Genomic DNA, 26266 nt, shown 5'->3' on the forward strand with positions numbered 1-26266 from the left:
TGGTGTGGTTGTTTTTTGGCTAAAGCCTACATCAGGGTGAAGCTGTCACACCAAGTGCATTTAACCAGCAATAGTCTGTTCATTTTTTGGCCATATACAAAATCAGGGGCAAGCTGCGCCTGTCACCAAGTGCATTTAACCCTCAATGGTGTGGTTGTTTTTTGGCTAAAGCCTACATCAGGGTGAAGCTGTCACACCAAGTGCATTTAACCAGCAATAGTCTGTTCATTTTTTGGCCATATACAAAATCAGGGGCAAGCTGCGCCTGTCACCAAGTGCATTTAACCCTCAATGGTGTGGTTGTTTTTTGGCTAAAGCCTACATCAGGGTGAAGCTGTCACACCAAGTGCATTTAACCAGCAATAGTCTGTTCATTTTTTGGCCATATACAAAATCAGGGGCAAGCTGCGCCTGTCACCAAGTGCATTTAACCCTCAATGGTGTGGTTGTTTTTTGGCTAAAGCCTACATCAGGGTGAAGCTGTCACACCAAGTGCATTTAACCAGCAATAGTCTGTTCATTTTTTGGCCATATACAAAATCAGGGGCAAGCTGCGCCTGTCACCAAGTGCATTTAACCCTCAATGGTGTGGTTGTTTTTTGGCTAAAGCCTACATCAGGGTGAAGCTGTCACACCAAGTGCATTTAACCAGCAATAGTCTGTTCATTTTTTGGCCATATACAAAATCAGGGGCAAGCTGCGCCTGTCACCAAGTGCATTTAACCCTCAATGGTGTGGTTGTTTTTTGGCTAAAGCCTACATCAGGGTGAAGCTGTCACACCAAGTGCATTTAACCAGCAATAGTCTGTTCATTTTTTGGCCATATCCCAGTCTAATTCTGTCACTAAATCCATACCGGTCACCCAGCGCCTAAATACTAGGCCTCAAATTTATATCCAGCTAAATCTGTCCCTAGTGCTGTAGCTGGGCGAGTTATTTAGTGTCCGTTCAAGCACATTTCTTGTTCTGGGTTGAAATACAATTCCCAATTTAGCAATTTCATAATTTAGTGGTTCCTGCTATATCAGAGCTATTTGAAATCTATCCCAAAAAGGGTATATAATATTGAAGGTGCACATTGGGTCATTCAGAATAACTTCACACACACCCGCTACTGTGTATTTCCAAGTCTAATTCTGTCACTAAACCCATACCTGTCACCCAGCGCCTAAATACTAGGCCTCAAATTTAAATCCCTCTAAATCTCTCGTTACCCACCGCTGTACTGTTGTTGCTGGGCAAGATATTTAGTGTCCGTCAAAGCACATTTTTTGTTCTGGGTTGAAGTACAATTCCCAATTTAGCAATTTCATAATTTAGTGGTTTCTGCTATATCAGAGCTATTTGAAATCTATCCCTAAAAGGGTATATAATATTGAAGGTGCACATAGGGTCATTCAGAATAACTTCACACACACGCTTCTGTGCATTTCCAAGTCTAATTCTGTCACTAAATCCATACCGGTGACCCAGCGCCTAAATACTAGGCCTCAAATTTAAATCCCTCTAAATCTCTCGTTACCCACCACTGTACTGTTGTTGCTGGGCAAGATATTTAGTGTCCGTCAAAGCACATTTTTTGTTCTGGGTTGAAGTACAATTCCCAATTTAGCAATTTCATAATTTAGTGGTTTCTGCTATATCAGAGCTATTTGAAATCTATCCCTAAAAGGGTATATAATATTGAAGGTGCACATAGGGTCATTCAGAATAACTTCACACACACGCTTCTGTGCATTTCCAAGTCTAATTCTGTCACTAAATCCATACCGGTGACCCAGCGCCTAAATACTAGGCCTCAAATTTAAATCCCTCTAAATCTCTCGTTACCCACCGCTGTACTGTTGTTGCTGGGCAAGATATTTAGTGTCCGTCAAAGCACATTTTTTGTTCTGGGTTGAAGTACAATTCCCAATTTAGCAATTTCATAATTTAGTGGTTTCTGCTATATCAGAGCTATTTGAAATCTATCCCTAAAAGGGTATATAATATTGAAGGTGCACATAGGGTCATTCAGAATAACTTCACACACACGCTTCTGTGCATTTCCAAGTCTAATTCTGTCACTAAATCCATACCGGTGACCCAGCGCCTAAATACTAGGCCTCAAATTTAAATCCCTCTAAATCTCTCGTTACCCACCGCTGTACTGTTGTTGCTGGGCAAGATATTTAGTGTCCGTCAAAGCACATTTTTTGTTCTGGGTTGAAGTACAATTCCCAATTTAGCAATTTCATAATTTAGTGGTTCCTGCTATATCAGAGCTATTTGAAATCTATCCCAAAAAGGGTATATAATATTGAAGGTGCACATTGGGTCATTCAGAATAACTTCACACACACCCGCTACTGTGTATTTCCAAGTCTAATTCTGTCACTAAACCCATACCTGTCACCCAGCGCCTAAATACTAGGCCTCAAATTTAAATCCCTCTAAATCTCTCGTTACCCACCGCTGTACTGTTGTTGCTGGGCAAGATATTTAGTGTCCGTCAAAGCACATTTTTTGTTCTGGGTTGAAGTACAATTCCCAATTTAGCAATTTCATAATTTAGTGGTTTCTGCTATATCAGAGCTATTTGAAATCTATCCCTAAAAGGGTATATAATATTGAAGGTGCACATAGGGTCATTCAGAATAACTTCACACACACGCTTCTGTGCATTTCCAAGTCTAATTCTGTCACTAAATCCATACCGGTGACCCAGCGCCTAAATACTAGGCCTCAAATTTAAATCCCTCTAAATCTCTCGTTACCCACCGCTGTACTGTTGTTGCTGGGCAAGATATTTAGTGTCCGTCAAAGCACATTTTTTGTTCTGGGTTGAAGTACAATTCCCAATTTAGCAATTTCATAATTTAGTGGTTCCTGCTATATCAGAGCTATTTGAAATCTATCCCAAAAAGGGTATATAATATTGAAGGTGCACATTGGGTCATTCAGAATAACTTCACACACACCCGCTACTGTGTATTTCCAAGTCTAATTCTGTCACTAAACCCATACCTGTCACCCAGCGCCTAAATACTAGGCCTCAAATTTAAATCCCTCTAAATCTCTCGTTACCGCTGTACTGTTGTAGCTGGGAAAGTTATTTAGTGCCCGTCAAAGCACATTTTTTGTTCTGGGTTGAAGTACAATTCCCAATTTAGCAATTTCATAATTTAGTGGTTCCTGCTATATCAGAGCTATTTGAAATCTATCCCAAAAAGGGTATATAATATTCAAGGTGCACATTGGGTCATTCAGAATAACTTCACACACACGCTTCTGTGCATTTCCAAGTCTAATTCTGTCACTAAATCCATACCGGTCACCCAGCGCCTAAATACTAGGCCTCAAATTTATATCCCGCTGAATTTGAATACAATACATTGGGCCAAATAATATATTTGTTGTTGTGGTGAACCATAACAATGAGAAAAACATCTAGTAAGGGACGCGGACGTGGACATGGTCGTGGTGGTGTTAGTGGACCCTCTGGTGCTGGGAGAGGACGTGGCCGTTCTGCCACATCCACACGTCCTAGTGTACCAACTACCTCAGGTCCCAGTAGCCGCCAGAATTTACAGCGATATATGGTGGGGCCCAATGCCGTTCTAAGGATGGTAAGGCCTGAGCAGGTACAGGCATTAGTCAATTGGGTGGCCGACAGTGGATCCAGCACGTTCACATTATCTCCCACCCAGTCTTCTGCAGAAAGCGCACAGATGGCGCCTGAAAACCAACCCCATCAGTCTGTCACATCACCCCCATGCATACCAGGGAAACTGTCTCAGCCTCAAGTTATGCAGCAGTCTCTTATGCTGTTTGAAGACTCCGCTGGCAGGGTTTCCCAAGGGCATCCACCTAGCCCTTCCCCAGCGGTGAAAGACATAGAATGCACTGACGCACAACCACTTATGTTTCCTGATGATGAGGACATGGGAATACCACCTCAGCATGTCTCTGATGATGACGAAACACAGGTGCCAACTGCTGCGTCTTTCTGCAGTGTGCAGACTGAACAGGAGGTCAGGGATCAAGACTGGGTGGAAGACGATGCAGGGGACGATGAGGTCCTAGACCCCACATGGAATGAAGGTCGTGCCACTGACTTTCACAGTTCGGAGGAAGAGGCAGTGGTGAGACCGAGCCAACAGCGTAGCAAAAGAGGGAGCAGTGGGCAAAAGCAGAACACCCGCCGCCAAGAGACTCCGCCTGCTACTGACCGCCGCCATCTGGGACCGAGCACCCCAAAGGCAGCTTCAAGGAGTTCCCTGGCATGGCACTTCTTCAAACAATGTGCTGACGACAAGACCCGAGTGGTTTGCACGCTGTGCCATCAGAGCCTGAAGCGAGGCATTAACGTTCTGAACCTGAGCACAACCTGCATGACCAGGCACCTGCATGCAAAGCATGAACTGCAGTGGAGTAAACACCTTAAAACCAAGGAAGTCACTCAGGCTCCCCCTGCTACCTCTTCTGCTGCTGCCGCCTCGGCCTATTCTGCTGCTGCCGCCTCGGCCTCTTCCTCCGCCTCTGGAGGAACGTTGGCACCTGCCGCCCAGCAAACAGGGGATGTACCACCAACACCACCACCACCACCTCCGTCACCAAGCGTCTCAACCATGTCACACGCCAGCGTTCAGCTCTCCATCTCACAAACATTTGATAGAAAGCGTAAATTCCCACCTAGCCACCCTCGATCCCTGGCCCTGAATGCCAGCATTTCTAAACTACTGGCCTATGAAATGCTGTCATTTAGGCTGGTGGACACAGACAGCTTCAAACAGCTCATGTCGCTTGCTGTCCCACAGTATGTTGTTCCCAGCCGGCACTACTTCTCCAAGAGAGCCGTGCCTTCCCTGCACAACCAAGTATCCGATAAAATCAAGTGTGCACTGCGCAACGCCATCTGTAGCAAGGTCCACCTAACCACAGATACGTGGACCAGTAAGCACGGCCAGGGACGCTATATCTCCCTAACTGCACACTGGGTAAATGTAGTGGCAGCTGGGCCCCAGGCGGAGAGCTGTTTGGCGCACGTCCTGCCGCCGCCAAGGATCGCAGGGCAACATTCTTTGCCTCCTGTTGCCACCTCCTCCTTCTCGGCTTCCTCCTCCTCTTCTTCCACCTGCTCATCCAGTCAGCCACACACCTTCACCACCAACTTCAGCACAGCCCGGGGTAAAAGTCAGCAGGCCATTCTGAAACTCATATGTTTGGGGGACAGGCCCCACACCGCACAGGAGTTGTGGCGGGGTATTGAACAACAGACCGACGAGTGGTTGCTGCCGGTGAGCCTCAAGCCCGGCCTGGTGGTGTGTGATAATGGGCGAAATCTCGTTGCAGCTCTGGGACTAGCCAATTTGACGCACATCCCTTGCTTGGCGCATGTGCTGAATTTGGTGGTGCAGAAGTTCATTCACAACTACCCCGACATGTCAGAGCTGCTGCATAAAGTGCGGGCCGTCTGTTCGCGCTTCCGGCGTTCACATCCTGCCGCTGCTCGCCTGTCTGCGCTACAGCGTAACTTCGGCCTTCCCGCTCACCGCCTCATATGCGACGTGCCCACCAGGTGGAACTCCACCTTGCACATGCTGGACAGACTGTGCGAGCAGCAGCAGGCCATAGTGGAGTTTCAGCTGCAGCACGCACGGGTCAGTCGCACTACAGAACAGCACCACTTCACCACCAATGACTGGGCCTCCATGCGAGACCTGTGTGCCCTGTTGCGCTGTTTCGAGTACTCCACCAACATGGCCAGTGGCGATGACACCGTTATCAGCGTTACAATACCACTTCTATGTCTCCTTGAGAAAACACTTAGGGCGATGATGGAACAGGAGGTGGCCCAGGAGGAGGAGGAGGAGGATGAGGAAGAGGGGTCATTTTTAGCACTTTCAGGCCAGTCTCTTCGAAGTGACTCAGAGGGAGGTTTTTTGCAACAGCAGAGGCCAGGTACAAATGTGGCCAGCCAGGGCCCACTACTGGAGGACGAGGAGGACGAGGATGAGGAGGAGGTGGAGGAGGATGAGGATGAAGCATGGTCACAGCGGGGTGGCACCCAACGCAGCTCGGGTCCATCACTGGTGCGTGGCTGGGGGGAAAGGCAGGACGATGACGATACGCCTCCCACAGAGGACAGCTTGTCCTTACCCCTGGGCAGCCTGGCACACATGAGCGACTACATGCTGCAGTGCCTGCGCAACGACAGCAGAGTTGCCCACATTTTAACCTGTGCGGACTACTGGGTTGCCACCCTGCTGGATCCACGCTACAAAGACAATGTGCCCACCTTACTTCCTGCACTGGAGCGTGATAGGAAGATGCGCGAGTACAAGCGCACGTTGGTAGACGCGCTACTGAGAGCATTCCCAAATGTCACAGGGGAACAAGTGGAAGCCCAAGGCCAAGGCAGAGGAGGAGCAAGAGGTCGCCAAGGCAGCTGTGTCACGGCCAGCTCCTCTGAGGGCAGGGTTAGCATGGCAGAGATGTGGAAAACTTTTGTCAACACGCCACAGCTAACTGCACCACCACCTGATACGCAACGTGTTAGCAGGAGGCAACATTTCACTAACATGGTGGAACAGTACGTGTGCACACCCCTCCACGTACTGACTGATGGTTCGGCCCCATTCAACTTCTGGGTCTCTAAATTGTCCACGTGGCCAGAGCTAGCCTTTTATGCCTTGGAGGTGCTGGCCTGCCCGGCAGCCAGCGTTTTGTCTGAACGTGTATTCAGCACGGCAGGGGGCGTCATTACAGACAAACGCAGCCGCCTGTCTACAGCCAATGTGGACAAGCTGACGTTCATAAAAATGAACCAGGCATGGATCCCACAGGACCTGTCCGTCCCTTGTCCAGATTAGACATTAACTACCTCCCCATAACCATATATTATTGGACTCCAGGGCACTTCCTCATTCAATCCTATTTTTATTTTCATTTTACCATTATATTGCGATGCTACCCAAAGTTGAATGAACCTCTCCTCTGCCTGTGTGCTAGGCCTAAATATATGCCAATGGACTGTTGCAGTGGTGGCTGACATGAAGCCTGATTCTCTGCTATGACATGCAGACTAATTCTCTGCTGACATGAAGCCAGATTGTCTGTTACGGGACCTCTCTCCTCTGCCTGGGTGCTGGGCCTAAATTTATGACAATGGACTGTTGCAGTGGTGGCTGACGTGAAGCCTGATTCTCTGCTATGACATGCAGACTGATTCTCTGCTGACATGAAGCCAGATCGTCTGTTACGGGACCTCTCTGCTCTGCCTGTGTGCTAGGCCTAAATATATGCCAATGGACTGTTGCAGTGGTGGGTGACGTGAAGCCTCATTCTCTGCTATGACATGCAGACTGATTCTCTGCTGACATGAAGCCAGATTGTCTGTTACGGGACCTCTCTGCTCTGCCTGTGTGCTAGGCCTAAATATATGCCAATGGACTGTTGCAGTGGTGGGTGACGTGAAGCCTCATTCTCTGCTATGACATGCAGACTGATTCTCTGCTGTCATGAAGCCAGATTGTCTGTTACGGGACCTCTCTGCTCTGCCTGTGTGCTAGGCCTAAATATATGCCAATGGACTGTTGCAGTGGTGGGTGACGTGAAGCCTCATTCTCTGCTATGACATGCAGACTGATTCTCTGCTGACATGAAGCCAGATTGTCTGTTACGGGACCTCTCTGCTCTGCCTGTGTGCTAGGCCTAAATATATGCCAATGGACTGTTGCAGTGGTGGGTGACGTGAAGCCTCATTCTCTGCTATGACATGCAGACTGATTCTCTGCTGTCATGAAGCCAGATTGTCTGTTACGGGACCTCTCTGCTCTGCCTGTGTGCTAGGCCTAAATATATGCCAATGGACTGTTGCAGTGGTGGGTGACGTGAAGCCTCATTCTCTGCTATGACATGCAGACTGATTCTCTGCTGACATGAAGCCAGATTGTCTGTTACGGGACCTCTCTGCTCTGCCTGTGTGCTAGGCCTAAATATATGCCAATGGACTGTTGCAGTGGTGGGTGACGTGAAGCCTCATTCTCTGCTATGACATGCAGACTGATTCTCTGCTGTCATGAAGCCAGATTGTCTGTTACGGGACCTCTCTGCTCTGCCTGTGTGCTAGGCCTAAATATATGCCAATGGACTGTTGCAATGGTGGGTGACGTGAAGCCTCATTCTCTGCTATGACATGCAGACTAATTCTCTGCTGACATGAAGACAGATTCTCTGTTACGGGACCTCTCTCCTCTGCCTGTGTGTGTGCTGGGCCTAAATATATGCCAATGGACTGTTGCAGTGGTGGCTGACGTGAAGCCTCATTCTCTGCTATGACATGCAGACTGATTCTCTGCTGACATGAAGCCAGATTCTCTGTTACGGGACCTCTCTCCTCTGCCTGTGTGTGTGCTGGGCCTAAATATATGCCAATGGACTGTTGCAGTGGTGGCTGACGTGAAGCCTCATTCTCTGCTATGACATGCAGACTGATTCTCTGCTGACATGAAGCCAGATTCTCTGTTACGGGACCTCTCTCCTCTGCCTGTGTGTGTGCTGGGCCTAAATATATGCCAATGGACTGTTGCAGTGGTGGCTGACGTGAAGCCTCATTCTCTGCTATGACATGCAGACTGATTCTCTGCTGACATGAAGCCAGATTCTCTGTTACGGGACCTCTCTCCTCTGCCTGTGTGTGTGCTGGGCCTAAATATATGCCAATGGACTGTTGCAGTGGTGGCTGACGTGAAGCCTCATTCTCTGCTATGACATGCAGACTAATTCTCTGCTGACATGAAGACAGATTCTCTGTTACGGGACCTCCCTCCTCTGCCTGGGTGCTGGGCCTAAATATATGCCAATGGACTGTTGCAGTGGTGGCTGACGTGAAGCCTCATTCTCTGCTATGACATGCAGACTGATTCTCTGCTGACATGAAGCCAGATTCTCTGTTACGGGACCTCTCTCCTCTGCCTGTGTGTGTGCTGGGCCTAAATATATGCCAATGGACTGTTGCAGTGGTGGCTGACGTGAAGCCTCATTCTCTGCTATGACATGCAGACTGATTCTCTGCTGACATGAAGCCAGATTCTCTGTTACGGGACCTCTCTCCTCTGCCTGTGTGTGTGCTGGGCCTAAATATATGCCAATGGACTGTTGCAGTGGTGGCTGACGTGAAGCCTCATTCTCTGCTATGACATGCAGACTAATTCTCTGCTGACATGAAGACAGATTCTCTGTTACGGGACCTCCCTCCTCTGCCTGGGTGCTGGGCCTAAATATATGCCAATGGACTGTTGCAGTGGTGGCTGACGTGAAGCCTCATTCTCTGCTATGACATGCAGACTGATTCTCTGCTGACATGAAGACAGATTCTCTGTTACGGGACCTCTCTCCTCTGCCTGTGTGCTAGGCCTAAATATATGCCAATGGACTGTTGCAGTGGTGGGTGACGTGAAGCCTCATTCTCTGCTATGACATGCAGACTGATTCTCTGCTGTCATGAAGCCAGATTGTCTGTTACGGGACCTCTCTGCTCTGCCTGTGTGCTAGGCCTAAATATATGCCAATGGACTGTTGCAGTGGTGGGTGACGTGAAGCCTCATTCTCTGCTATGACATGCAGACTAATTCTCTGCTGACATGAAGACAGATTCTCTGTTACGGGACCTCTCTCCTCTGCCTGTGTGTGTGCTGGGCCTAAATATATGCCAATGGACTGTTGCAGTGGTGGCTGACGTGAAGCCTCATTCTCTGCTATGACATGCAGACTGATTCTCTGCTGACATGAAGCCAGATTCTCTGTTACGGGACCTCTCTCCTCTGCCTGTGTGCTAGGCCTAAATATATGCCAATGGACTGTTGCAGTGGTGGCTGACGTGAAGCCTCATTCTCTGCTATGACATGCAGACTAATTCTCTGCTGACATGAAGACAGATTCTCTGTTACGGGACCTCTCTCCTCTGCCTGGGTGCCGGGGCCTAAATATCTGAGAATGGACTGTTCCAGTGGTGGGTGACGGGAAGCCAGATTCTCTGCTATGGAACCTCTCTCCAATTGATTTTGGTTAATTTTTATTTATTTAATTTTTATTTTAATTAATTTCCCTATCCACATTTGTTTGCAGGGGATTTACCTACATGTTGCTGCCTTTTGCAGCCCTCTAGCCCTTTCCTGGGCTGTTTTACAGCCGTTTTAGTGCCGAAAAGTTCGGGTCCCCATTGACTTCAATGGGGTTCGGGTTCGGGACGAAGTTCGGATCGGGTTCGGATCCCGAACCCGAACATTTCCGGGATGTTCGGCCGAACTTCTCGAACCCGAACATCCAGGTGTTCGCTCAACTCTAGTTCCTAGTCCGCTAGCCTCGTGTTAGGTGTGCTGTATTGAATTCTCTGCCTGTGTACTGACTTCTGCTCATTTCCTGGATATTGACCCTTTTCTGTTATACAGAGACTACTCCAGGAGTTAGTGCCCTGGTGGTTCCCCTGCAGTGAAGGCCAGATCTAGGATACAGGAGTTAAAGGATAAATAACAGAGGACTTTCAGTATAATGCCCTTAGGCCTGGAAAGCTCTGCACCTGTTCTGTGTTTTTGATCTGCACCTGTTTTTGGCTCATAATCACTGATGGAAATCACTGATCAAATCTCTAAAATGTGAACTAGGCCTTAGGAGTAGACCAAAGTCCAATCTGTTGGTTGACACAGTGGTTCCACACTGACTGCCATAACAGTGTTTTAGGAAAACTTATGTGACTAATGTGCTTTTAACAATCAGGTGCTTTGGTGCTGTACTTTTTGTATTTTTTAATAAGCTTTTCTAAGCCTTTAACATGATTCTGCTCTTTTGAAGATCTGCAAAATTTGAAAATTGATCAGAGTATTGTTTTTTGGTCCTTTTTTCCTTCCTTGCCCCCATTTCTGGTCCCCCCCCCCCCCCCCCATCATTTCAATATTACATCTACGATTCACAAACCGGATTCCAAAAAAGTTGGGACACTATACAAATCGTGAATAAAAACTGAATGCAATGATGCGGAGGTGCCAACTTCTAATATTTTATTCAGAATAGAACATAAATCACGGAACAAAAGTTTAAACTGAGAAAATGTACAATTTTAAGGGAAAAATATGTTGAATCAGAATTTCATGGTGTCAACAAATCCCCAAAACGTTGGAACAAGGCCATTTTCACCATTGTGTGGCATCTCCCCTTCTTCTTACAACACTCAACAGACGTCTGGGGACCGAGGAGACCAGTTTCTCAAGTTTAGAAATAGGAATGCTCTCCCATTCTTGTCTAATACAGGCCTCTAACTGTTCAATCCCCTTGGGCCTTCTTTGTTGCACCTTCCTCTTTATGATGCGCCAAATGTTCTCTATAGGTGAAAGATCTGGACTGCAGACTGGCCATTTCAGTACCCGGATCCTTCTCCTACGCAGCCATGATGTTGTGATTAATGCAGAATGTGGTCTGGCATTATCTTGTTGAAAAATGCAGGGTCTTCCCTGAAGGAGATGACGTCTGGATGGGAGCATATGTTGTTCTAGAACCTGAATATATTTTTCTGCATTGATGGTGCCTTTCCAGACATGCAAGCTGCCCATGCCACACGCACTCATGCAACCCCATACCTGTAGAGATGCAGGCTTCTGAACTGAGCGTTAATAGCAACTTGGGTTGTCCTTGTCCTCTTTGGTCCGGATGACATGGCATCCCAGATTTCCAAAAAGAACTTTGAATTGTGACTCGTCTGACCACAGAACAGTCTTCCATTTTGCCACACTCCATTTTAAATGATCCCTGGCCCAGTGAAAACGCCTGAGCTTGTGGATCTTGCTTAGAAATGGCTTCTTCTTTGCACTGTAGAGTTTCAGCTGGCAACGGCGGATGGCACGGTGGATTGTGTTCACTGACAATGGTTTCTGGAAGTATTCCTGAGCCCATTCTGCAATTTCCTTTACAGTAGCATTCCTGTTTGTGGTGCAGTGTCGTTTAAGGGCCCGGAGATCACGAGCATCCAGTATGGTTTTACGGCCTTGACCCTTATGCACAGAGATTGTTCCAGATTCTCTGAATCTTCGGATGATGTTATGCACAGTTGATGATGATAGATGCAAAGTCTTTGCAATTTTTTGCTGGGTAACACCTTTCTGATATTGCTCCACTATCTTTCTGCTCAACATTGTGGGAATTGGTGATCCTCTACCCATCTTGGCTTCTGAGAGACACTGCCACTCTGAGAAGCTCTTTTTATACCCAATCATGTTGCCAATTGACCTAATTAGTGTTAATTGGTCTTCCAGCTCTTCGTTATGCTCAAATTTACTTTTTCCAGCCTCTTATTGCTACTTGTCCCAACTTTTTGGGGATTTGTTGACACCGTGAAAATTTGAATCAACGTATTTTTCCTTTAAAATGATACTTTTACTTGGATTAAACGTTTGATCTGTCATCTACGTTCTATTACAAATAAAATATTGACATTTGCCATCTCCACATCATTGCATTCAGTTTTTATTCACAATTTGTTTAGTGTCCCAACTTTTTTGGAATCCGGTTTGTACATTTCCTGGTTGTAATATTTATCTCTCATGACTTCCATTGTAATGTGTTCATTATGTATACAAATTTATGACAACAATTAAACAATCCTACTTTGAATTCTTGTGTTCTAACTTTTGTCTGGTACTGTACAAAACACATACACACAACACATGTACTGCATTGATTTACCTCTATCTTCTATTTGATTTCCAGAAAGATTAATTGTATGTAGCATGGTGCTGGAATTGTTATCAAGTGTCTGAGCCATCTTGATGGCAAATTCACTGTAGACAAAAAAACATAGTAGCATAGTTTATAAGGCTAAAAAATAAGACATATATACATCCAGTTAAACCCTTAATCCCGCAAAGTTGATCCAGAGAAAGGTAAAAAAGACTATCATAAGGTAGAAGCAAATTTTCCTCATTTAGGGGGGAAAAAAATTGTTCCCAACTCCTGATTGATTAGCCAAAAATTGTGATTTAGACATTGTCAAAATCTTCCGGGAAACCTAAAGAACTGCTATAAGGGAGTTGTTCAGGTGTTTAATATTAATGAACTTTCCTCAGGATAACTCATCAATATCAGATTGGCAGTCATTAGCTATTTGAGGAGGCCGTGGCGCTCCAGTACGATTGGATAGCTCCATTGGAAAGAGACTGGATGGAGAGGTCATCAATATGAAAATCTCAGACAACTTCTTTAAGTTCAGCTACTGTAGTTGACCTAAGATCTGCGCACAGCTATCAGTGACTGACAGCCATCTCTATTTCCTCCCTGTTCCTCTGATAGGACTAGACTGGCAGCCTATCAGAGGCCGGTGCAGGCGGCGCGATGATGTCATCGCACCGCCTGAGCCAGCGAAGGGACACAGGCCGGAAGAGGCCTGCATCGCATCGCTGGAAGAGGTAAGTATACTTTTTTTTTTTAGATATATATGTACAAATTACAATACTGGCACATAAGAGGGGCTTCTGGCACATAAGAGGGCTACTGGCACAGACATAAGGGGGACTACTGGCACATGATAAGGGGGACTACTGGCATATGATAAGGGGGACTACTGGCATATGATAAGGGGGACTACTGGCACATGATAAGGGGGACTACTGGCACATGATAAGGGGGGCTACTGGCACATGATAGGGGGCTACTGGCACATGATAGGGGGCTACTGGCACATAAAAGGGACTACTGGCACATAAGGGGGGCTACTAGCACATACGGGGGGCTATTGGCACTTGATAGGGGGGCCACTGGCACATAAGGGGGCTACTCTGGCTACTGGCACATGATGGTAGGGGCCTCTTATTACTGGCACATGATTTGGGGGCATCTATGGGGGCTCTTATTACTGGCACATGATTTGGGGGCATCTATGGGGGCTCTTATTACTGGCACATGATTGGGGGCATCTATGGGGGCTCTTATTACTGGCACATGATTGGGGGCATCTATGGGGGCGCATCTTACTGGCACATGATTGGGGGCATCTATTGGGGCACATCTTACTGGCACATTATTGGGTGGCACTATAGGGGCATCTACTGAGGCTAAAAAGAAGGGGTATTTTATATGGGGGCTCTGTATAGGGACATTTTATACTGGGACACATTATGGTGGGTACTATGGGAAAGGGGGGAGAGGAGAACTATGGGGTCATCTACGGGGGCACTGAGAAAAGATATTTTATATTGGCACACTATGGGAACATTAGCTCAACTGGGGGCATGTTTTGCACATTATAAGGAGAATTATTTCTACTGGGGGGCATTATGATGGCCTTTATTACTCCCCCATGGTATGACCCCCTAGTAGCAGCACCAGCCTCTTCCTTCTCTGCTATCCCTCTGTCCCTCCAAATCCTTATTATGAAATCTTTCTCATTAGGATAAAACACAACATCAGCTCCACCGAGCCTGCGACCAAAGTGTTGAAGTGGTGTCCGAGATCCCCAAGGGCCAAGCAAGTAATTGCAAGATTTCATATGGAGTATGTTTATGTTATACACATATAGCCTGCACTGTGCCACACAATATACAGTATACCTCTACACTGTGTAGGGGGTTATACTATTTATTGTACAGCATGGCACAGAGGTTATATTGTCCGGCATGGTGTAACCTTCATACATTTTATGTACAGTATACAGTAATCCACCTTGCCATCTATGCTTTGAATCTGGTTTATATATGTTACTTGTTTTTTTGTACATTTACTTGAGTGTGCTAGTTGAGACCTGCTGTGATTGGGTTTTAGTTAGTTATTAAATGCTAACATGACAGTTTCTTGGTTTTGCACATTATTAATGATTGTATTTCATGACTACTCTTCTAAGGGTATTGCCTTTCTTTGTACTGCGGTTCTCCTGTACCACTCTGCCTGCGACTTTTAGCAGTTTAAGCAGTAATTTATAATTTTCTCTTGCTCTCAATAAATCTTGTGTTAAGCATAAAAAAAAAAAAAATATATATATATATATGAAAATAGTGGATCTTTATTAACCCAAGCGATGTTTCAATCCGCTTACTGGGATTTTTCTCAAGCAATACATCATATCAGAGTTTTTATATGGTCATGGGTCAACATACATGAATGACAATTAAGAGTTTATACAAAAGTGTGCAAGAAAATCGCATATGAATCTATACAAAAAAAGACATCATACCTAGAAGAAAATATATCCAATACAAATAATCGTATAACAAAAACATCCAAGTATTGTGATTATACAATAGCGTAAAAAATTACATAAGTGGCAATCAATAGTATATAATCATCACCTGTGTATGTGTTATTGTGAACAGACCTTGTATGGAAGCGGGCAGGCTCAATAGTCAGCTGATACACTGTTGCGGATATCACCGCATGGAAACGGCGTCCCGGAACTCAAGCTGCGCATGTCCATGATGTCACAACAGGGGCGGTCACGTATTCCCGTGTGAAGACATGGAACTAAAACTGCGCCTGTCCGTGACGTCGCCTAAGGACTAATCACATGACATCATATGGAAACATCACATGACGGGTCGCATAATAATTCACTACAATGAAATAAATATAAGCGTCTTTATCGATGCGTAAATCGAGAGCAGCGGCTGATCAAGCAGGATGAAACACCCCGGGCATAATTTCGGATGACGTGCGATCTTGCGATGCTCTGTCATCCGGAAGGTGTAAGTAAAGACTGAGGGGACCGGCGGCAGCCGTAGCTCGCCAATCTCACTAGAGTAACCCTATCAGGTGAGAAACATCCAATATAGCCATAAAGTAACAGGTGTGAAAATTGTTTCAAAGAAATCTAACATATATATATATATACAGCTGTCGCGGGATAAACCATATGAATTCAAAAGTATCCAGCATACTGTTGAGCAAAGCCCGTCCGTCCAAAGGTCCTAAAGTGACAAATATAAAAAAATATATTATCCAAATATATTTATTAAAAGAAGACAAATTTTTCAATATATGAGTCGACAGGGACAGAACAACGGGAAGTCATATAAATAGCCATGGCTTATACTCTACGTTCAAACCACCCGGTTTGACAGTTTGTAACTTAAAGATCCATTCAGACTCACGTTTTTTTAAGCATTTTCATCGATTGCCGCCAGTTCGCGGCTGTGGAACATGATCAAGAATCATGAATTTTAAGTCACCTTCAACATGGCCCAGGTCCGCAAAACTCGAATCGCAAGTCAAATAAAATTTGAGGGGATAAGAAATCCCTGTGTGGGGATGCGTAAAATCACGTCCCTTCACCATGTACTTGCAGTTCACACAGTGAAGGCACGGAAAGCTGCCACTTTTCCTTGGGGACAAAAGTCGTTGACTTATACCTTTTTGTGGTCCTATATCGTTCTTAACAAGTTTATCTTTTAAGTTACAAGCTCTCTTATTCTGAGTACAGAACATAAAAATATTCCAGAATTCATGACTAGACCGATTATGTCATATTAGAGAGCTTGTAACTTAAAATATAAACTTGTTAAGAACGATATAGGACCACAAAAAGGTATAAGTCAACGACTTTTGGCCCCGAGGAAAAGTGGCAGCTTTCCGTGCCTTCACTGTGTGAAGTACATGGTGAAGGGATGTGATTTTACGCATCCCCACACAGGGATTTCTTATCCTCTCAAATTTTATTTAACATGCGATTCGAGTTTTGTTATTTATGTTTTATGGTGCCCCTGCAAACTTTTGTATGTGGGGGAGACCACATGCGATTTTAAGTCACGCTTCAACCAGCACCGCTTCTCTATACGTAAGAAGCGCAGGGACCTGCCTGTCTCACATCATTTTGCAGATCTGGGCCATGTTGAAGATGACTTAATTCTTGATCATGTTCCACAGCCGTGAACTGGCGGCAATCGCATGAAAATGCTTAAAAAACGTGAGTCTGAATGGATCTTTAAGTTACAAACTGTCAAACCGGGTGGTTTGAACGTAGAGTACAAGCCATGGCTATTTATATGACTTCCCGTTGTTCTGTACCTGTCGAGTCATATATTGAAAAATTTGTCTTCTTTTAATAAATATATTTGGATAATATATTTTTTTTATATTTGTCACTTATAGGACCTTTGGACGGACGGGCTTTGCTCAACAGGAAGCTGGATACTTTTGAATTCATACGGCTTATCCTGCGACAGCTGTATATATATGTTAGATTTCTTTGAAACAATTTTCACACCTGTTACTTTATGGCTATATTGGATGTTTCTCACCTGATAGGGTTACTCTAGTGAGATTGGAGAGCTACGGCTGCCGCCGGTCCCCTCCGTCTTTACTTACACCTTCCGGATGACATCCGAAATTATGCCCGGGGTGTTTCATCCTGCTTGATTAGCCGCTGCTCTCGATTTACGCATCGATAAAGACGCTTATATTTATTTCATTGTAGTGAATTATTATGCGACCCGTCATGTGATGTTTCCATATGATGCCATGTGATTAGTCCTTAGGCGACGTCACGGACAGGCGCAGTTTTAGTTCCATGTCTTCACACGGGAATACGTGACCGCCCCTGTTGTGACATCATGGACATGCGCAGCTTGAGTTCCAGGACGATGTTTCCATGCGGTGATATTCGCAACAGTGTATCAGCTGACTATTGAGCCTGCCCGCTTCCATACAAGGTCTGTTCACAATAACACATACACAGGTGATGATTATATACTATTGATTGCCACTTATATAATTTTTTACGCTATTGTATAATCACAATACTTGGATGTTTTTGTTATACGATTATTTGTATTGGATATATTTTCTTCTAGGTATGATGTCTTTTTTGTATAGATTCATATGCGATTTTTCTTGCACACTTTTGTATAAACTCATGTATGTTAATGACCCATGACCATATAAAAACTCACAGTCTGATATGATGTATTGCTTGAGAAAGGTCCCAGTAAGTGGACTGAAATGTCGCTTGGGTGAATAAAGATCCACTATTTTCACCAACGGATGTGCTGCGGTGTCTTCTATTTATATATATTTATATATATATTTATATATATATATATATATATATATATATACACACACACACACACACACATGGTGAGACGGTTACAAGTACTCTTCTGATATGATTTCATCAAGCAGTTTTGATGGGGAAGGGGGGGGGGGGAGAGTTTTTTTTGATACTCGCCCTTAGAGAAATTTTACCTAGAAACTGCACTGTCGGCGTTCATTACTGTGCATTGCAGCAACATGCATAGCTAGTCCTTTCTGGTAGTGAAACAGTTACTGTGCTTCAGTATGACAGGGAGGATGTGGGCATAATCATGCAGACCACCAACAGTCCTAGTTTATTTAACAAATAAACACGAAAAAAAAAGCATACAGAAGCCCTTAGTGTGTATTTTATGCGCAGTCCAGGAACATAGAAAAATCCTCAGCAGTAAAGAGGGCTACACAGCACATGTGCTTGCTGCAGACAGCAGGCTGTCAGGTGAGAGGCGAACAGCTGCTTCACCATGACAGCCTGTTTCCTGTGTTGCTGTGTGCTACATACAAAATTTTGCTACTTAGAGTTCCCCTCTCCTGCGCCAAACGCCTCTCCTCCACATCAAGCACGCAGTCAGCCCAGTGCTTCGCCCCTCTGTTCAGCTTCAGTAGTGCGCAAAGGACTGGAGTAGCCTGTACATTCTAGTAACAGCTCAGCATCTACAGCAAGCAGAAGATGCAGGACCTTTTGTGATGTTGTGAACAAGGTTCTCTAGCCAAGCAGGGCCCAGGAGAAGGACTAAACTGGTGTGACCTGGGTAAGTGTCCTCTATATGGTGTGTGCGTATAAGGTGTAGTATTGATCGAGCACCAAAGTATTTGGGTGTTCGGGTTTTTGGCCCGAACACATTGCTATATTTGTGTGCTCGGCCGAGCACCCGAGTATAATGGAAGTCAATGGGAGACAACCATGCACCCCCTGCTCTGAATAGGGGAGGGTGCCTGGTCCATTGGAAAAGGTCAGAAAGTGACAGAAACACCACCGAAATGGATCGGGAACACCATGGGGACGATGTCTGGATGCATCTTGGACTCGCAGGTTGCTGCTGGGACCATGTTGTCCGAGTTGTACGCCATTTTTACAGACTGACAAAAATACTCACAAAACCCCCCACAAAAAAAATAAATCTATTTTACAGGAAAAATTGTTAGGAAACATTCCTTCCAGTATATTCAATTGTATATAAAGTGCAAGTGCTGCAAAAAATTGCAAGCAAGAGGCACTCCGAAACAGCCTGTATATTACATAAAGGAGGGCCTCATTCACATTGTGGTACAATTGTTCATGTAGTGGGACTCCTACACTCATAAAATTACAAGGAACCGGCACTCCAAAACACCCTTTGTTACACATAAAGGAGGGCATCATACACACCCTTGAAAAATGATGATTGATGGCCTGCTGGTGACCCTCAAAAACATTTGGAGCAAGGGCCTGCTGATCTGACCATCTAAAACCTTAGGGGCGAGGGCTTGCTGCCGTATAGGTGACTCTAGATAACCTCTGGAAGACTGCATGTCCCTGTGACGACCACAATTCATTTGGATGTCTACCCTATCGACTTTCGATGGTTTTTTTGCACCTACCATGTTGATCACTGGTAATGGGGAATCAGGGTTCGATGCCGGAGAGGAAGCCTGAGAAACGGCTAACACATCCAAGGAAGGCAAGCGGGTGTCGTGCAAATCACACACTCCTGACTTGTGGAGGTAGTGACGATAAATAACAATACAGGACTCTTACTCTGAAGCCTTATCCAAAAGGTCGTCTAAGACGGACACAAAAAGATAATCGCCCTGACATAGCCAGCCCCTTATTTCTGATATTTGCAGATTCTATATTGACAGGGAATGTCCCACAGGATTGGCGCATGGCAAATGTGGTGCCAATATTCAAAAAGGGTCCAAAAACAGAGCCTGGAAACTATAGGCCGGTAAGTTTGACATCTGTTGTGGGTAAACTGTTTGAAGGTTTTCTGAGAGATGCTATGTTAGAGCATCTTAACGGAAATAAGCAAATAACGCCATATCAGCATGGCTTTGTGAGGGATCGATCATGTCAAACAAATTTAATCAGTTTCTATGAGGAGGTAAGTTCTAGACTTGACAGCGGAGAATCAATGGATGTCGTGTATCTGGACTTCTCCAAGGCATTTGACACTGTACCACATAAAAGGTTAGTATATAAAATGAGAATGCTCGGACTGGGAGAAAACGTCTGTAAGTGGGTAAGTAACTGGCTCAATGATAGAAAACAGAGGGTGGTTATTAATGGTAAATACTCAGATTGGGTCACTGTCACTAGTGGAGTACCTCAGGGGTCAGTATTGGGCCCTATTCTCTTCAATATATTTATTAATGATCTTGTAGAAGGCTTGCATAGTAAAATATCAATTTTTGCAGATGACACTAAACTGTGTAAAGTAATTAACACTGAAGAGGACAGTATACTATTACAGAGGGATCTGGATAGATTGGAGGCTTGGGCAGATAAGTGGCAGATGAGGTTTAACACTGACAAATGTAAAGTTATGCACATGGGAAGGAATAATGCAAGTCACCCGTACTTATTAAATGGTAAAACACTCGGTAACACTCACATGGAAAAAGATCTAGGAATTTTAATAAACAGCAAACTAAGCTGCAAAAAACAGTGTCAGGCAGCTGCTGCCAAGGCCAATAAGATAATGGGTTGCATCAAAAGGGGCATAGATGCCCGTGATGAGAACATAGTCCTACCACTTTACAAATCATTAGTCAGACCACACATGGAGTACTGTGTACAGTTCTGGGCTCCAGTGAACAAAGCAGACATAGCAGAGCTGGAGAGGGTCCAGAGGAGGGCAACTAAAGTAATAACTGGAATGGGGCAACTACAGTACCCTGAAAGATTATCAAAATTAGGGTTATTCACTTTAGAAAAAAGACGACTGAGAGGAGATCTAATTAATATGTATAAATATATCAGGGGTCAGTACAGAGATCTATCCCGTCATCTATTTATTCCCAGGACGGTAACTGTGACGAGGGGACATCCTCTGCGTCTGGAGGAAAGAAGGTTTGTACACAAACATAGAAAAGGATTCTTTACGGTAAGAGCAGTGAGACTATGGAACTCTCTGCCTGAGGAGGTGGTGATGGTGAGTACAATAAAGGAATTCAAAAGGGGCCTGGATGTATTTCTGGAGCGTAATAATATTACAGGCTATAGCTACTAGAGAGATATCGTTGATCCAGGGATTTATTCTGATTGCCTGATTGGAGTCGGGAAGGAATTTTTATTCCCCTAAAGTGAGGAAAATTGGCTTCTACCTCACAGGGGTTTTTTGCCTTCCTCTGGATCAACTTGCAGGATGACAGGCCGAACTGGATGGACAAATGTCTTTTTTCGGCCTTATGTACTATGTTACTATGTTACAAGGAATTGCTCAAAGCTTAATTTTCGATCCAGTGTCTCCCGACCACCCTTTGAGCCAAATAGCTCGCCTGGCTGACTTAGAGAGTGCAGTTGACCTAGCGTTCAAATTCAATGCATCCGCTGAGGTGTCAGAAATAAAATCTACCGCTTTAAGTATAGTGGTATACGGGGTTTTATTCTGAATGTGAGATTCTAATTCCTGTAGCCATGACTTTTAAGACCTAGCAGTGGATGTGGCGGCAAAATTTGGCTTAAACGTTTGAGCTGAGGTCTCCCAGACCTTTTTGAGGTAAACTTCCGCTTGCCTATCCATAGGGTCTTTAAGAGTACCCAAGTCCTCAAACGTTAAGGCCGATTTTTTTAAAATCTTCGCAACAGGTGCATCCAACTGGGGAGACCTGTCCCAATACTTCCTTTTCACATTTTTAGGGACAAAAAAATGTATAACGTTTTTTTCCATTCCTTTTGTATCAAAAATTTTATATTCTCATTCAAAAATTTTAAATTCTCATTTTTTCTGCCCTAGGTCGCCAAACATGATATCCTGAACGGATTTTGGGTCTCTGGATTCATCTACCTTCATGGTAGCATTGATTGCTTTTAGTAAAGCTTCCATATCATCCGGGGAAAAACGTGGTCTGCCAGTGGATTCTTCGTCCTGGGACGAGTCTGAGCTATTTAGGATCTCCCCTGGTTCACTTTCTTCTGATGAATCTGTGTCAGATGTCTTATTAGCCATACCTGATCTGCCCTGATCTGCTACGGAAGGGAGGCTCTTTTTTTATTTTTTCAAGGAATCAGAAACCTCTGACTTCACCATATCCCTAATATTCTGCAGTAGGGATGGGTACTCTTCCTCCACTACTTTCTTAACGCAACGTTGACATAACAACTTCCTTCCCTCTGGTTTTTGAGACCGCCTTTCTAGGCCCCTCTTTTATAGTCTAAAAGGCAAGACAAAGGGAAAAGAGATTTAGCATGACTAAAAGAAAAAAGGGATGGGGAATGATCCCCCTTACCCCACCAGGAGTACCGGTCTGCTCTCATGACCCTCCTGCTGATCTGCGTGTTGGGCACTCTCCTCCTCCATGGTGCTGTAGGATAGAGTGATTTCCAGAATCCACGTCCGGTTTCCTAGGAGGCTGGCTGGGCTGCTACTGACCGCGCGCCTCCTGTGGGTGAGAACTCCCTCGGTCGGGTCCTGCTGGAGCTATCTGCGGCCATTAATAGGAAATCTGCTTCCTACTTCCGGAACGCACGCTGCGTGCGTTCCAAACACCGGAAGTCCCGCAGCCCAGAACCGGATCTCGCTTGTCCCGCAAGATTTTGTCCCTCTGCGATACAGACGGGTGATGCGGATGTCCTCCCCGGCGTCCTGCATATGGCAGCAGAACGCCAGGGAGGACATCCGCATCACCCGTCTGTATACAATGTCCATCTAACATTGAGCAGATAAGTAAAATTAATGGGGACTCTGTACCTTTGAATTGTCGCTGCTAAGCACCTGGAGCACACCTCTTTGAACAGTTGGTAATACTTATTGGCAAAATCTGACCATAATGACTGTTTCAATGTTAGGGAGTGAACACCATAAGAGCCTTTTGAGCATTGAATAAAAATGGATTTGGGCTGATTAGACTATATCGGCTTGAATTGTAACTGAATTGTGTTTTCTTGACACACCATATTTGTGATCTGATATCTTGTGGTCATAAGAAAAGTAGATCTGGGCTGATCACACTATATCAGCTTGGATTGTAACCTATTTGTGTTTATTTGAGACATCTGATTTGTGACCGGGTATCTTGTGGTCAAAAGTGTATAATTTAGTCCCCTGAGGAATTGGTAACCACTAATGAAACGCGTTGGAACAAGTTTGTTTACTACTACAAGGGATGAAATCAGGTCCCTAGTTTATTGAATGACAAGGCATGATCAAGTCAGGCAGGAACACTAGGGAGACTCTAGGGTTTGTAAATTAGAGTGGGGACAGAGACAGACTTAGAGACACCTAGGGCTTGGGACCCAGCATTGTGTCCTTCTGTCTGTTTTTTCCTCTCTATCTTTATCACTATCCCTCTATTGGGTCCCTTCCTCATTTACAAATATTATTTTATTTGAAATTATTAAATGTTAAGTTTTATTATGCTACCCACTATGTGTGAAATATTATAGGATTAGTATAGTCTATATAGTGTGTGCATAGAATTAGTAAAGGATAGAGTGTGTGTATTTGAGTAAATTTAGTCTACATAGTTTGTGCATATGGTTAGGAAAGCCTATATAGTAAGCACATAGGGTTATGGAGTGTATATAGGGTAAATGTAGTCTATATATAGTGTTTTTATAGAATAAGTGTAGTCTACATAGTGTTTGTATAGGGTAAGAGTAGTTTATATAATGGTTGCATGGTGTATAGGGTGCATGCAGGGGTGGACTGGCAATGTATTCCAGGGGGGCCTTTTGCCTTCAGTTTACTGTGGGACGGCAGTGACTTTCCCTTCACACTTTATAACCTGATAATGAGATCACAGCAGATTACACATCAAAGGCGTCTATTGTGCTTTCATTATCATGTACCAGCATAATAATGACATTGCAGCATATTGTAGTGAGGGCTCCAGGCTGCAGAGGCACTGCTGCTATCTTATCATGATGCTGCCACTGACCAATCCGTGACCAGTACCACCTGCTGCCAGGTCCTTTGACACCTGACGGCTGAATAGAAGTCATAACAGACTTGCTTACTAGTCTGCCCTTCAGGTCCTAAAGAAGCTGAGGATTTTCCCACTGCCAGCACCAGCATCCCTATGACGCTTAGCTCCATCCTCCTCTTGTTCTGGGACATAGGCTGTAGGCAAGAAGAGGTGTGAGGCCTGCATCGCAGGCTGTGATGAGGAATAGTCAGTGGGAATGGACATTACTGGGAAGAGTGGAAATAAATATTACTGGAGGTAGTGGGGATGTGTAAGACCCCAGAGTTGTGTTACTACACGTCTCTACCCAGCTACTATCTTCTAAGAGCCGTTATATTTTTATCTGATGTAATTTATATTATGTCTTCACAAATGTGCATCTAAAACTGTGTTAAACACAATTGTTCTTGCAATTTTCCAGTTTCACCAGCAGGTGGCAGAAACTCTTTGGCAAGGTCCAAGTCCTAGTTTAGTGAATCTAGGCGGGAATGGATTATTCCAGCCTAGCTCCCCCTCTGTAGGAAAGTGGGCTGTTTCCACATCCTGCAGCATGGGAGGAGAAGGAATTTAGAGTTAGTGCAGCCCACCCCCTGCTAGGGGTAAGTTGTGTGTGAGGAGTTCCCCTGCATAGGGAAGACAGTGAGGATCTTGTCTCGGCTGAGACTTGATCATATTCTCAGTCTGAGCACCTTCAGCCTCAGCTGGATGAAGAAGGAGAAAACTAACTACAACCTCCAGAGTTCCAGGAAGAAAGCATCCCCTGAGAAATCATCTGTGTGTTAATACCTTGGAAGAGCCCTGGCATAGTACCCTGCGCATGCTGCAATTGGAGTCACTAACAAATAAAGAATATTATCCACCTGACCCTGCCACTGCATTAAAGTGGCGTCAGAGTACCACGTTCCTGGTCACTGCAAAAGTGGCGTCACAAACAGGAACGAATTGTGTGCCTAACAGGATCGGATTGTGTGCCTATCATTGCTACAACAGGATCCGATTGTGTGCCTATCACTGCTACAACAGGATCGATGTATAACAGTACTGCAAGATCTAAGAACTTTGCCGAAAACCCTGAAAATTTACTTTATTACTTTTGTTGCGGGACCAAGAAATGCAGCATTTTGCGCTTCGGCACTACAGGGGTTAATCCGCCATTTTTCCGTAATGGTGCAGTGTCTTTATGGCCTCCAAGAGTGCGAAAATGATGACTACGCCCTCCTAGAAGCAGGAAACTAAAGCCTACCCACCAAGAAATTTGCAATGTGAGCCAAGGGAGTAAAGACTCCTCCCCATGGGCTCCACCCTTACTTCCTGCATTGATCCTGACAGAGCAGTCAAAGAAGATGGCGCTCACAAAGCCCAAGTGGGACCAAATGTCTGAGCAAGGAGAACCAGTTTATGCGACTCACCCACCTGAGATCCGGGTCTCCCAACTTGTGAGGAGAGCTGGCCCCAGCACCTTCGGAGTGTCCCTGGAGGTTGTGGATTCCTCAACTGGTGGTGAGAAGGCCACCGCTGCTGAAGTAAAGTTGGCCTCCATTCTCAAACCCGCTCCCGGGCAAGATGATGTTGATACTACAGTCCAGACTCCGGAGGCTGTGGATCCCTCCCCGACAGCTGAACAGATGTCCTCAAAGATTGCTGCCACACTCAAGCATGCTCCTGTGAAATCCATTGACAAGGTCACACAAGTCTCAGAGACATCACCGTCAAGCTCTCTGTCGTCAACGCCAGCGACTGATGTCCCGGCCCAGGAACCAGCTGCGTCCTCGGAGGAGTTGACCGCCATTCCGAAAGACAGCCGCGACCACCAAAGATGACCAGCAGGAGGCACCGGAACCGGCCGCCCAGCTGCGACATCAGGTAGTAGCAGTCCCACTCCCTTAGGCTCCGGTACAACCCATAGCTGCACCTGCACTGCGCCCGGTGGTACCTGACTTGCCTACTAGCCCCAGAGAGGCCCCGCCCCGCTCCGCTGGCACGGCGGAGGCGGCTGGAGTTCCCACTGCGCCACCCAGCAGGACTGAACCCAGGCCCAGTTACCTCTATCCCGAGGTCCACTTCAAAATCACTAGCCATGCCCAAAGTCAGTGGAGATATAAAAAGGCAG

The 26266-nt window shown here is 45.3% G+C and overlaps 1 protein-coding gene across 3 annotated transcripts in view; it reads right to left on the reverse strand.

Moving 5' to 3' along the window:
* The window catches only part of LOC122921143 (capping protein, Arp2/3 and myosin-I linker protein 3-like), a 782130-nt gene that overhangs the window by 453963 nt on the left and 301901 nt on the right, over positions 1 to 26266 (reverse strand). For all 3 annotated transcript variants that reach the window (XM_044271159.1, XM_044271158.1, XM_044271160.1), the window contains one exon: positions 12718 to 12812. In XM_044271159.1, the coding sequence (XP_044127094.1) occupies positions 12718 to 12812 (95 nt within the window). The remainder of the gene's footprint in view (positions 1 to 12717; positions 12813 to 26266) is intronic.

The sequence above is a fragment of the Bufo gargarizans genome, chromosome 10 (genome assembly GCF_014858855.1).
Source record: "Bufo gargarizans isolate SCDJY-AF-19 chromosome 10, ASM1485885v1, whole genome shotgun sequence".
Lineage (NCBI taxonomy): Eukaryota > Metazoa > Chordata > Amphibia > Anura > Bufonidae > Bufo > Bufo gargarizans.